A 12,993-nucleotide genomic window follows, 5' to 3' on the forward strand; every position below is an offset into this window, starting at 1 on the left:
ATTTTTACAGTCACATATATGGTGCGGTGGATAAGATGCGGTTTGAATGATTTGAAATTGATATATTTTTCAAATTTGGGACTTTTTCTACCCAGCCCAAAACTAATTTTTCTCTTTGTTTTGGTCTAAGTTTTAAACTATTGAGCTAGTTTTTCTTTATTTTGGGTTGGTTTTCCTAATCAGCACTTGCTAGGGTTATCAAACTTTTTTTTTTTTTTTTGAAAACTAGGGTTGTTAAACTATTAATAATATATTTAATATAAAAAATAATTAAAAATATTAATTTATAGAGAGGGTGTAGTGCGGAGCGGTTTGTGCGGTTTTCTTATTGTAAAACTGCAAACTGCACTGCACCATGCGGTGTGGTGCACTATTACTTGCGGTGCGATACAGTTATGCCATTATGAGGGCGGTTTTGGTGCGATTTTTGCGGTTTTTGAGGTTTATGCGGTTTGGTGAACACCCCTAATTGGATATTATGTGTGCTGTGCCTATGAGGTGTGTTGCATACCGAGGTAATCTAAACTTTATTAGCAACTATAAAGAGCCTTAATTGTGACTAAATTAGTCATGTTGGAGTATGATGCAGATTCTTCTCGGGCCATTATAAATGTCATTGTAGCCAACCCAATAATTCCGTATAGGCTCAAAGATACCAGCCCACAAAGTAGGCCTTAACAATAATAATTTGGAAGCCCATATTGATTGAAAATTAATTATGTGTGCTGTGGGGTGTGTTGTATACTAGGATGATCTGAATTTTATTAACAACTATAAAGATGCTTAATTGTGACTAAACTAGTCATGCTAGAGTATAATGTAGATGTGACTAGTACTTTTTTCTCGGGTCATTATAAATGCCATTGTAGCCAACCTGATAATCCCGTGTAGGCTCAAAAATACTAACCCACAAAGTAGGCCTTAATAATAATAGTTTGGAAGCGAAAGCCAAATAGACACTAAAATTGTCCTAAATCCTTAGTCATCGCCCAATCTAAGCAAGCTAAATCTACTAACTCCTAGTTACAATCTCATCTTGCTATGTGATACAAAGTTGGAGAGGCATCATGCCGGTTAATTGGGGCTCAAAGTTACAAATCTCATCTTGCTATGTTAATCCTCTGGCTGTGCAGTAGTTTCTAGATACAGAGTAATTGGAGGGGCATCGTGCGAGGGTTCAAGGCATATACAATGGTTGGGCTATCATCACACAATTGTATATATCACGGCCATTTGGTCAAATGGGTTTATCCTTACATATCAAGGCCATTTGGTCAAGTGAGTTTATCTTTATCGCAAATGCTCTTTGTTGGCATAGGTCTGTCTTCTTAGTTCACCACATCAAAGCATCGTCATCAACAATCATTTGCATTTAGCACTTGAACAGAAGACTTTACATTCAAGAAATAATTAAGGCAATAACTGCTCTTGATAAATTGAAAATACAGCATTCTGAAGGTAGAATCCTTGTCATTCATTCATTAATTTAAAATCTTCGTCATACAACACCCATACACTATAATAATCCTGAAATCTCAGCTAGATCACTCAAACACAAGGAGCTTTAAGTGTAAAAGACTATAACCAAGCAGTAGATACATGTTGATCTATGTACATGCTTCATTGCCACTTTTAACAGGTGATGCTGAAAGCCAACTATAAAGAAAAAGCAGTTCTTTCGAATCTGAAACTTTCACCTAACAATTTCTTGCTGTCACTTAAGTTCTCCTGTTCCTATGCCAAGTAACAGCACTCTGAGACCATGATGAAGGCTTAAATTGCCCAGCCAGTAAGCTAGATGCAGCAGCTGCACTAATTTTCCTTCTCTTGGATTCTAACTCCAATCGTCTCTTATTGGACATGGAAGACCCAGATGGCCCAGAGAAAATAGAAGTCGCTTTGATCAATGCTCGCTTGTCCTTCCTATTTTTGTCAAATTTAGAAGAAAATTTCACATGAGCTGCACTAGAAGCATCTTCTTCAGATGGTGGAAGCAGTCGTATGCCAATGCCTTTTTTCCTTGAAGCAGCCTCTTCTTCAGCAACTCTTTTCTTTTGATTCTGAAAAAAAGAGAAAGTGAGGAACAACTTTACCTACTAGTAAAAGAACATGAAAATGAAGAGTTAATATGAGCTCAGTAACTTACTCTAAGTTGCGCCCGAAGAGCCTTGTTGAGGGCATAGTCATCTGAGTGCCTGGAATCAGATACTCGCTGGAGACGCACTAGCACTGGTTCAGCTTCTTTCTTCTTCTTCAAATCTCCTTCCTGGTGTTCAAGACGATAAAATGGATCGGCTAGTTTGCCTTTTTCTGGGAAAAGGAATAATAAGATGTTAGTGAAGAAAATAACAACACAAGAAGTAAGGGGTTAGCCTTCCCATGAACAATAAGAGCCCATGTTTTTACATTAGTATGTTAGAGGTCTACCATGGAAACATACTTATATGATGGATTCTATTCCCATCTGACATAACCCAACCCACCCCCCCCCACCCACAAAAAAAAGGGTCAGTCCAAACCAACCTTCATCTGCAGGGAGTGCAAAAGTCTCTGCGTCTTCAATGTCATAATCCTCAGTCTTTCGTTGGGCTCCACTGATGATCACATACTCACAATTTTTTGGATCTGTCTGAATAACAATTTCATGTCTGCAGCATGCAGACTTCATTGTAAAGCTCCATATCTGAAAGAAGCAAGCAGACCTTCACTGTCAATTGAAAATACTGTGGAGAGAGCAACCAAAAATTTAGATAAGCTAAAATTAACTATTTTATGAACTCTCACAATGACCAGAGAAGTAGTGAAACTAAATTTCAACCAAAAATAAACTCTCACATTTGAGAGCATATTAACAAAATATGTCAGAAAGTGATTGTGTGGCCATTTGTGTGCATTCATCTTCCAAATAAAACACATCATTGAACATAATCCTTAATGCATTCATAGTCCTTTGAATCCTACATTAAACAGTCAGAAGCGTCACAGAACATACCTTTGTAGAATAATAATTTCCCACTTGCTTTTTCTCCGCATTGAACCTAACACCCTTTGCAATCATAGAATTGCATCCACCACACCATATATTATAAGGCATCTCAAACCTGAAAGGTAGGCAATAAATATTTAGGAGTTGGCTAAGAAAAGAAGAAGAAAAATTGTCTCTACAAAAACAGAGCCCCTGGTTTAATACAGAAAGAGTTAAGCCTAGAAAAAATGACAGAGAAGGTGGTGGCAAGCTAAACACTAGTTGCCAAGCACCATCTAATACAGAAAGGCAGGCAAAGAGAAGAGAGTGGCAAGCAAACTCTAGTTGCCAACCACTAGTGTATAGTGTGTTAATTCCCTAAGCCCCTGGGAACTCTCCTTTTCCCATCATCAGACAAATTTAGAAATTAGAAGTCACTAGACTATAATCTATCAAATTCCAACATAAGCTTTTGATAAAAAGTCAAGCTATCAAAAATTTAAGAGAATGAGCGTAATAAATTACCTTATAATCAGTATGCCTTGGTCTATTTTTCTTGCCCTCTCTCTCAGAGCATGTTGACCATGAAACTTGTTCAAAGAACCCTAAAAAGAATAATGTGAACATGTTAGAGCAACGATGCATCATCATAAGCTATTTCAACAATGTAATAGAGCAACTACTAATGAAGTGTACCTGATTTGGGCTCCATTCTGGAGGATAGTAAAAGTTATCTGCCCTAGCAGCTGCAAGTGAAGACTGCAAAAATCCAGACAAAGCAAGTTTAGCACATTCAATAAATTTATAGGGAGACACTTGAGAAATTATATGTATATATATATATATATATGAAAGGAAAATACCACAATTCAAGGAACAACTATGAAGATTACAGTTCAAAATTATACATCAATTATCACATTTCAGAGTTTTGCTCAAAAGCAACACTGATCAATAAATGATATGACGTAAACCTTCAAGCATAAACAAACAAAAGGAACCATAACTTTGAGAAGTTCAACACTAGATTGAGGACTCAACAAAAATCATATGGACCAAGTTGTGGCAAAACAGAAGCTGTGGAGCCCAGAATGGAATAGAGGGTGAGGTCATGGGTTCAGGATCCATCAAATGAGAGTAACTCAACAATAATTAAAGAAATCTATCCATTCTATTGCACATATAAAAACTATAAGGAAATTGTAAGTTCCCTATGAAGCTTTGCATGGACAATTGTGACAAACATAGGCACTAACATAAATATCAAACATTTCCATTTATTCCAGTGTAAGTGTAACCTTAGCTGCCGTCAATTTAATGATGCAAAAAATTATCGGTTAATAAGATTTGATCTGGCCAATGAAAGAATGCAACGCTGATCGTATATTTCTCCAAAAGGACCAAAACCATTATGCACCTCAAGTAAACTCCTATCTCTAACTGACCTATTTCAAAAGATGAATCTCAAAAGGCTACAGAATATGACCCAGGTCGATATAATATTCTACAGATTTTTTTTTTTTAATAAAATTTTTGGTTAGTTAAACACACGCCCAATGGTGAACCCACGACCTCACCCTCTCATCATTATCGGTAGAGAATGTGCCAGTTGAGCTATATAGCTCATTGACAGATATGATAATCAACATAATATTACCCAGACAAAACTTCAAACACCACTCATATGGTTCAAGCACCACAGTTGTCTCAATTGCACACCAAATCAATCTTTTAAAGAAAATTGCATAATTGCAGGATGATGTTCAACTATGATTCACAAATGAAAACAATCCTGCTTTTGACACATTTTAATTAATCCCAAAAACACACACTCCAGTAATATTAACGGATCAAAAGCATTACCACACTAGAATCAACCCATGTGAAAAAGAGTGCATTCATATTTTACAAATAATTACAATACAGCCCTAGCTAACTCTAAGACATAATTCTAGTGTAACAAAGACAACCCAAAAAAGAACAGCCAAAACCAATCATCTTCAATAGCAAGTAAACAAACTTCAAGTTACAACTACAAAAGTGATTAATTTCTCTAATTAAAACCCCTTCCCCAATGTGTTGGGCTCTAATTAATCCAGATTATACCAGCTAATTCTTATTGTATTCTATCAAAACCATCTAATTTCTACTTATCAAAAAAAAAAAAAAATCTAATTTCTCAAACTTAAGTTTAAATGTAACAATGAAAATAACCCAAATTTTAAATTAAAAAAAAAAATCCAAAACCAATCATATACAATACCAAGTAATCAAATTCAAATTACAACTACGTAAGCGATTAATTTCCCAAATCAAAACCCCATTCCCTAATTTCAGACTCTAATTAATCCAAATCACCAGCTAACCCTAATTATCTTTCATCAAAACCATCAAATCGTGAATTGCAAAAGAAAAACCCCAAAATCAACCAAATGAGTTAAAACCCACAAATTCATAAACAATTAATTGTGTAAAAATCATAAAAAGATTAAATTTTTGCGTACCATATTTGCTTCTCCTTCTTCTTCGTCAAATTAGGGTTCTGAGATTTTCTCCGTGTCAGAATTGTGAATCGAAATTGGTTCGGAAAGAGAGAGATTCGTGGTTTTTATTTGGGTATGTGAAAACGGTGTCGGTTTGGTTTGTGTTAAATTTGCTGGGCCTACCTTCTGGAACATGGGCCACAGTCTTATTATATTGTTTTGTAGTGGAGTCCATTAAGGCTTTGGGGTAATGATTATTGGGTGCCCAACCCATCTATTGTAAAGGTCCAATCTGTTGGCCTTTGGGGAAGGCTATCATGAGGCCTTTTTTTTGTGGCTCTAAAGAGACTATCATGAGGTGATTAGAATTTAAAAGGTGCCCTATTTCATGTTTAACCTATAATTTTGAAATGTAATATGGTGTCACGTCAATTAAAATATCATCACATTAAGTGATAGATGATAAGCTCTGTTAACTAATCTTAAGAAACGGGACATTAGGTTTCTATTTCTTTTTCTTTTTCTTCTGTATAATTTAATTGTTACCAAAAAGTGAGAAGAGAAAGATTTGAATCGTGATTCTCCTTATAAAAAAAGAGATCATTATGGTAAAGCTCTTTGAAAATTAACTCTTTATGGTAAAAATGGTCTCAACAAGCTTTAAAGTAAATGGAGACAGTCATTATTCATGATGAGGACCTTTCACCTTCATATTATAAGTTTTCAGTTTTTTGTGTTTTTTTCGTTTTCCTTTATTTATTTCCATATGTGTGTGTGTGTGTGTGTGTGTGTATGTGTTTTGCTAGCAAGGTAAAAAGTCTCCCTCCCAGTAAGCATGCTAAATCATATTGTACAAATCAATTTATCTTGTTAATTATACATATAATTGTAGTATTATTGGCATAACTTTAGAATATAGTAGCAACAATTCAATGAAATCAAATCAAAGTATCAAATTTTTAATTAGCACATATAAACCATTCCTAAAGTATATTTGACATTAACAATTTTTTTTAAAAAAAATTTAGTTTATTTGTTAATGTACAAAATTTTAAAACATTTTTTGTTTTTTTAATATATAAACAAGATAGAATTTCTACTCTAGCCTAATCTAAGTGTATATGTGTGTGAAGCTCCCTCTTGGAGACTTGAACCCCAGCCCTTGCCCCCCACACCCCACAAGCATTTTTACTTACAGAGTGACCAACATTAATAAGCAAGCAAAAAAATGAATAGTTTTGTTTTCCTCTGATCCCAATCAACAAAAAGCTTCTTCCAAACCTTCTTTTAAGAATGAGAGTTTTCTGGAAGTCATATCCCATTGTCATATGCAGGCATGTGCCATATCATATTATTGGGAGAGCTTGATGAATATCATAGAAAAGTAGTTCTAATTAGCCCTTACATTGATATATGTAAAATTTAATTTTCTCGCTAATTAATTAATTGAATTGGCATGTATTTTCTCATATTTTGTTTTGTGGTCTCTTGGAAGTTGGAACATGTATGTGTTATGAAAGCAAGCTAAGATTACTATTGAGCTCCAAATCACTTATTCGCAATTAGCAATTTAGCATATAGTTAAAATCAACCACAAGTTGGTATTGCCAAGCATGGTTTAGATTGATTATTAGTTGCTATAATGTTTTTCTTTTCACCTTTAGTAAACAAACTAGTTTAGTATCATCATTTCAAATCGAAATGATGTCCTTTTCTTCTCTCTTTTTTATTTTATTTTTAAGACATCATGGTTCATCTTCACTTTTGCAAACAGTTTATATATTACTTTGCCCCTCACTTTTCCCATACAGTTCATAGATTGCTTTCTCCATAGAATCTGTGCCCTCTTCTTCTCTCTCTTTTATTTTTATTTATTTTTTTAATTTTTAAGGCATTATGGTTCATCTTCATTTTTGCAAACAGTTCATATATTACTTTGTCCCTCACTTTTTCCATACAGTTCATAGATCACTTTCTCCATAGAAAATGTGCACTCTTCTACTCTCTCTCTCTCTCTCTTTTTAGGGCATTATGGTTCATCTTCACTTTTGCAAACAGTTCATATATTGCTTTGTTACTCACTTTTCCAATACAGTTCATAGATTGCTTTCTCCATAGAAAATGTGGATTGCATATTCCCCACCCTTTATTTAGTTGCAATTCACTCAAACAGGTATGGAGCTTTCCTTGCACCCAATCTTGCACCTGTAGAGAGAGAGAGAGAGAGAGGGGGGGGGGGGGGTTAAAAGTATATATATTCTATCTAAGTATCAAAGATATTCAAGAAATTAATAATAAGCACAATCATGCATAATTCAAGGTTTGACAAATGATTTTATGACCCTATTTTATTCCTTTGTTTCTAAGGAACTCTCATTGGGAAAGGCTCTCTCTTCTCTGTCTTCTCTCTCTTCTCTCTCTCTCTCAATAAATAAGCATAAAAAGGTACTCTCATCTCATGTCTCACATGAATCGCTAAAACACACATATTTCAACCATCTCCTACATTTCTTTTGCTACTTCATCAGATTCAAGCTGTCAAACTATACCTAAATTCTCCATCTACTTAACCTTAATTTCCTTTGAGTTTCTTCCTCATTTCATTGCTCCATGCTTCCTCTTCTAGCCCTTCTTCTCCTCCTCCTTTTCCACCATGGCCTTGAAACTATCTCAAATGATGTTCATTGCTCTTTGGCTCTCTCTCCTCGTCTTGTTGTTTCATCAATTATTTGATTTCAAGTCCAAGAATATCAATACCAAACAAATCACCACCATAACCTATTCCACAGTACTCTCAAATCACCCTTTGATCACCAGAAAAGTCCTAGCCAGCAGATTTGACTTCACACCATTTGTAAAACATCATCAACAACAACAACAACAACAACAACAAGACCACATGAAACGTTCACAGAACATGCATGTGAAGCCAGACCCAGATGGAAGTGAGATTGATCCACGATATGGTGTCGAAAAGCGCCGTGTACCCACCGGTCCGAACCCATTGCACCATTGATCGATCAAGATTTCATCACAGGTGAATATATATGTAAAGAGAGAAAAGAAATGGCTAGATAGCTGGCTAGTGGGGAAGCTCTCATTACGTGAATGATGTTTTCAAATCTCCCTCTCTCTTCTCTTTCTTTCTCTCTCTTTTATTTTTTTTATTATCAAGATCACATAATTCAGATTATGATGAGGTTCATGGTTTATTATTTTTGAGAGTTTGAGTTTGTACATGTATTAAGGATATTGTTATCATCATAACAAGGAAATTAATATACTACAATTTTAGCTAGGTTGATACTTTACAGTTTTATAGTGTACGATTATCTTTATAATGCTTAATTTTGATCAACATAGTACTAATTGGTAATTATGATGATTTCGGTGAATTTTATGTCTTAAATTTGATTTTCAAAGAAACATGAGTAGCTGTGACGGCACGGCACATCCCCGAAAGAAGATTTTTCAGCTGCACCATAATAATGATATTTATTAATGAGGTTGGTTAGTGTAAAAGCTTTGCTTTCTTTGAAAATTAATTAAAGCTATAGCATATGGTTCAGAACACGTGATGGGTTTGGTGGCACGTGAGACCTTTTTTTCATTGCACTGACCCATTTATAATAAGAACCTTGCAAACATTGTTGTCTTTGTGGGTTTTCTTTTTCACAAGAACAAGCATTACAAGTCCCTTTTTTTTTTCTTTTTTCTTTTTTATAAATTGATCTCAAAAGCACCTCAAGATATGTACTTTTACTCAGTCGGCATGATTATCAGTTGTATAAAATTATAAATACATCCGTAAGATAGTGGCAAAATATTGATGAATCATAAATACTATTCAGGAATGAGAATGTCTATTTTATTTGTTGATTGCAATAGAGTAGGTTTTGGAAATTGTAATAATCTCAAGATTCTCAACTGTTGGATGTGCGTTAACTATCATTGTTTAAGAGACTGCTACTGTTTTTTCATTGTTTTTTTTACTTGTTTCTGATATTTCCATGTTGTAATTATAGTTTCATGGGTCTTGTTCAAGGACACCTTATTACATTTACACCCCACTTGACAAACACTAATTTATGTATAAAGTGAGATTTAATGTGCATTTGGTTTAGTTTTTTGAGAGCTTATTTTTAGTTTTTTTTTTTTTTTTTGTATAGATTTTAAAATTTTAGATATGATTAAACACTTGAACAAAAAGATTAAAAAGTAAAAACTAATCCAACTATGTTTAGATCGAGTTCAGAGATATTGATTATACAAAGTGTAAAAAGGTACATGGACTTCTTTTTGATTGTTTATGAATCTTCTTGGCACCTAAGAGTAGCCTATAAAAAAGATACAAGAATATATGACTTCTTTTTAAGTGTTTATGGAACTTCTTGGAACCTAAGAGTAGCCTATAAAAGAGATAGAAGAAGAAGGTAGAGCCATTTTTTGAATATGTATAAATATATATATATATATATATATATATATATATATATATATCATATTCCTTTTTATTTCACAGCACATAATTTTCTTCCTCTGGGCTAGCAATAGATGGAATTCAAAAAAAAAAAAAAAAAAAATCCCTTTGTTGTGATAAAAGTTAATCACTTTGTTATATGGTAGTTGACTTTGAGAATTTTTTTTTTTTTGAGTGGTGCCTTGTAGTTGTAGATAGATTGAGTGCCAGAAAAAAAAAAAAAAAAAAAAAAAATTGATAGCTAAATTTTCTAGATCTTACTTCTTAGTGGGTAGTTGTAATTGTAAATGTCAAATGGTGCTCCGAGATGGTGAGGGACCCTGTATCCATCAACCCTGAGGAGGCAGTTATACCAAAACCGACATAAGGTTTAGAAGGGCTATTCAAGCCTTATCTACATACGTTGGGACAGCCCATAAATTGAAAGGATACAAATGTGACCTCAATTAAACTTAACGCATTCAGCTCTTTTCAAGCCAAAATTTGAGCTTCCAAAACATTCCAGTTAAAACCTAAATATAATATGATATAAAATATAACAACGTAATTCAAAAGTTTAAGTTTATTGGTTTGCACCCAATTTTGTCAAATTAATTCAACTTTTTAATTTTAATTTATTTTTTATGGTGGGTGTTAGTTAACTTAGGTAAAGTTTCTTGTAAAGATCTCAGGTTTGATTTCCACTTACATCAAAAATCGATTGATATTTTAATCTTGATGACTCCAATTGAGATTTTAATACAACATATACAGACATCACTTAATCCAAAATTTTTGCTAGGTTTTATATTGGAGAATTCCATGTTAATGAAATATTTTGTTAATTGAAGTGTCCAAAATTAGTTTGCGGAAAAGCAGCTCAAAGAAAACATTTTGTCCAAGTTTTGACTACCACTCGTTCGAGGCTTTATCAATCAAGATTTAGGATTCGATAGACATTTATCACCGCACATTCTTGGTGTGATGGTCACTCCACATGTATAAGTGCTTGTGGGGTGTGGGGTGTGAAGGGTAAGAGCCAGGATTCAAGTCTCCAGAAGGGAGCTTCACACACATATACACTTAAACTAGACTAGAATATAATTTTTATTTTATATATATATATATAAAGGATTCAATAGACATTTAATCGATGCTCGATTAATAATTGCAGACTCTAACGTGTTTTAAATTTTGAAGTCACTCCCTTGGTTTTTTTTTTTTAACATTACTTGAGTCACATATTAAAGGCACGTATAATCTCAACTTTGTAAGGCTACTAGACGTAGAACTTATTTATCATATAAAGAAAAAAAAATTTAAGCCTCAATATTTCCAACTTATGAGCACAAAGATCATATTTTTTTTGATCAGTAGTTTGCAATCATCTTGTGATCAATCAAGCTGAAACCACAGAGCCATCAATCCTAGTGTATCATTGCTGTATTAAACCTTCAAGGAGGGTATAGTAACACAAGCGTCCTTATTAAACACTTCTTCATAAGATCTTTCCAAATTCTTTTTGAAAACCCACACTCTGAAGAAGAGGGGCCCGGGTTCCTGCTTTCTATGCATTGCACACAAAAGTAAGTCACCCTTTTATACCCAGAATTTCAATTCCATTCTTTTTCTTTATCTCCAATTCTTTGTCTTTTGGAAGTATATAAGGATTCTTTAGATTGTCTCTTTGGTAGGGTACATGACCTACTGCATCAAAACTAGGGGTGACTATTTGTGTTAACGGATGGTTTTATTGTTGAGTTGAGGTGGTGGTATTTGACAATAAAATCAAACCTAACCTAGCACATTTAAATATGTGTCAAAACCATTAGTGCAAATATATATATATATATATATATATATATATATATATATATATATATATATATTTGTCAAAACCTTTCAACCTTAAACATACTCATTTATTAATTAAGTTAACATGACACTATCTATATAACACGCTTAATAAATCATATTAATATGTTATTGACCCACCCATTAGTCATGTCAAAGTGAGTTGATCTAATTTTAAACGAACCTATAAAAACTTGTATCGTGTTTTTTGTCGTATTCATGTTAAAAAGATAATGATCATATTTTCGTATAGCGTCTAATGGGTGTGCAACTAAATTAAAAAGATAATGATCAGATTTTCGTCTAACCAATCAGTAAGCCCTTTTGTGTACGATACTATAGAGGAAAATTATAAGGGGAATAAAATAGCCTTTTCCTCCACTGCCTCGGACACCATCATAGATCTTGTAATAAGCACAAAATGTCTCTTTAAATTATCCCTTGGTAATCCCAGTTTCTTGTTTAAGTCAATATCATGGTTATTGGAAAGAGATGTCACACATATTAACTTCATTGAGGTGAGCCACACCCAAATCAAAGACATCAATTTGGAATCGACCAATAGCTTAATTCCAAAATTTTAAGACATATTGCAAGCATTTCTTCAAGGCACTAACCGCACTAAAGTGCCCAAAAGGTAAAATTAATAATTCACACAATGTGTTTTGCTTTGCAACTTGATCATGATATTGATCCCCATATATAGATAAAAGAGACAAGACCTCCTTACTTGCACTGACAATGCAATATGTGACATATATATGTGGCTAGCACACTTAATGCTCGTGCCCTTGCTACGCATCCTCCTTGTACGATTTACTCCATTCCAACTACAATATATTGTGACCCTCCAACTTAGCAATGCACTTAGGGTGGTTCACTGCATATAGTACAACATATATAATCTCTTGGATCTAATTATAAGGTTATGAATTGAAAGCAGTGCAACCCATGGGACATAAGGTTATGAGAGAAGATAAGTCTTTTTCACATCTATATCTTCAAGGGATTTGCCGACCTGATTAGTTTTTGCCAAGGTGACACATGTTTTATGAAAGCAATGTTTAGGGAATATTATCAGTAGCCAACATCAACGTAGTTGTTCTTCAAACTTAAATATAGGTAAACGTTTTAATCAGATTGTTATCAATTCTGAGAGAGAATTAAGGTATCATTTAACTGTATCTTATAAATGGATAAATAGGATGATGGGGCACCTAACAAAAAGGTAT

The 12,993-nt window shown here is 33.8% G+C and overlaps 2 protein-coding genes across 2 annotated transcripts; one reads left to right on the forward strand and one right to left on the reverse strand.

Moving 5' to 3' along the window:
* Positions 1 to 1,450: 1,450 nt before the first annotated feature.
* LOC142605561 (uncharacterized) lies at positions 1,451 to 5,563 on the reverse strand. Its single transcript, XM_075776968.1, has 7 exons — positions 5,470 to 5,563; positions 3,662 to 3,724; positions 3,491 to 3,570; positions 2,993 to 3,101; positions 2,524 to 2,683; positions 2,147 to 2,310; positions 1,451 to 2,060 (listed from the first exon to the last, which is right to left on the reverse strand). The coding sequence occupies exons 1-7, from the start codon at positions 5,470 to 5,472 to the stop codon at positions 1,719 to 1,721; spliced, it is 921 nt and encodes a 306-aa protein (XP_075633083.1). The 5' UTR covers positions 5,473 to 5,563; the 3' UTR covers positions 1,451 to 1,718.
* Positions 5,564 to 8,076: 2,513 nt separating this feature from the next.
* LOC142608186 (CLAVATA3/ESR (CLE)-related protein 12) lies at positions 8,077 to 8,752 on the forward strand. The gene has a single exon (XM_075779901.1). The coding sequence runs from the start codon at positions 8,102 to 8,104 to the stop codon at positions 8,462 to 8,464; it is 363 nt and encodes a 120-aa protein (XP_075636016.1). The 5' UTR covers positions 8,077 to 8,101; the 3' UTR covers positions 8,465 to 8,752.
* The last annotated feature ends 4,241 nt before the right edge of the window (positions 8,753 to 12,993 follow it).

Source organism: Castanea sativa, chromosome 8 (assembly GCF_040712315.1).
Source record: "Castanea sativa cultivar Marrone di Chiusa Pesio chromosome 8, ASM4071231v1".
Lineage (NCBI taxonomy): Eukaryota > Viridiplantae > Streptophyta > Magnoliopsida > Fagales > Fagaceae > Castanea > Castanea sativa.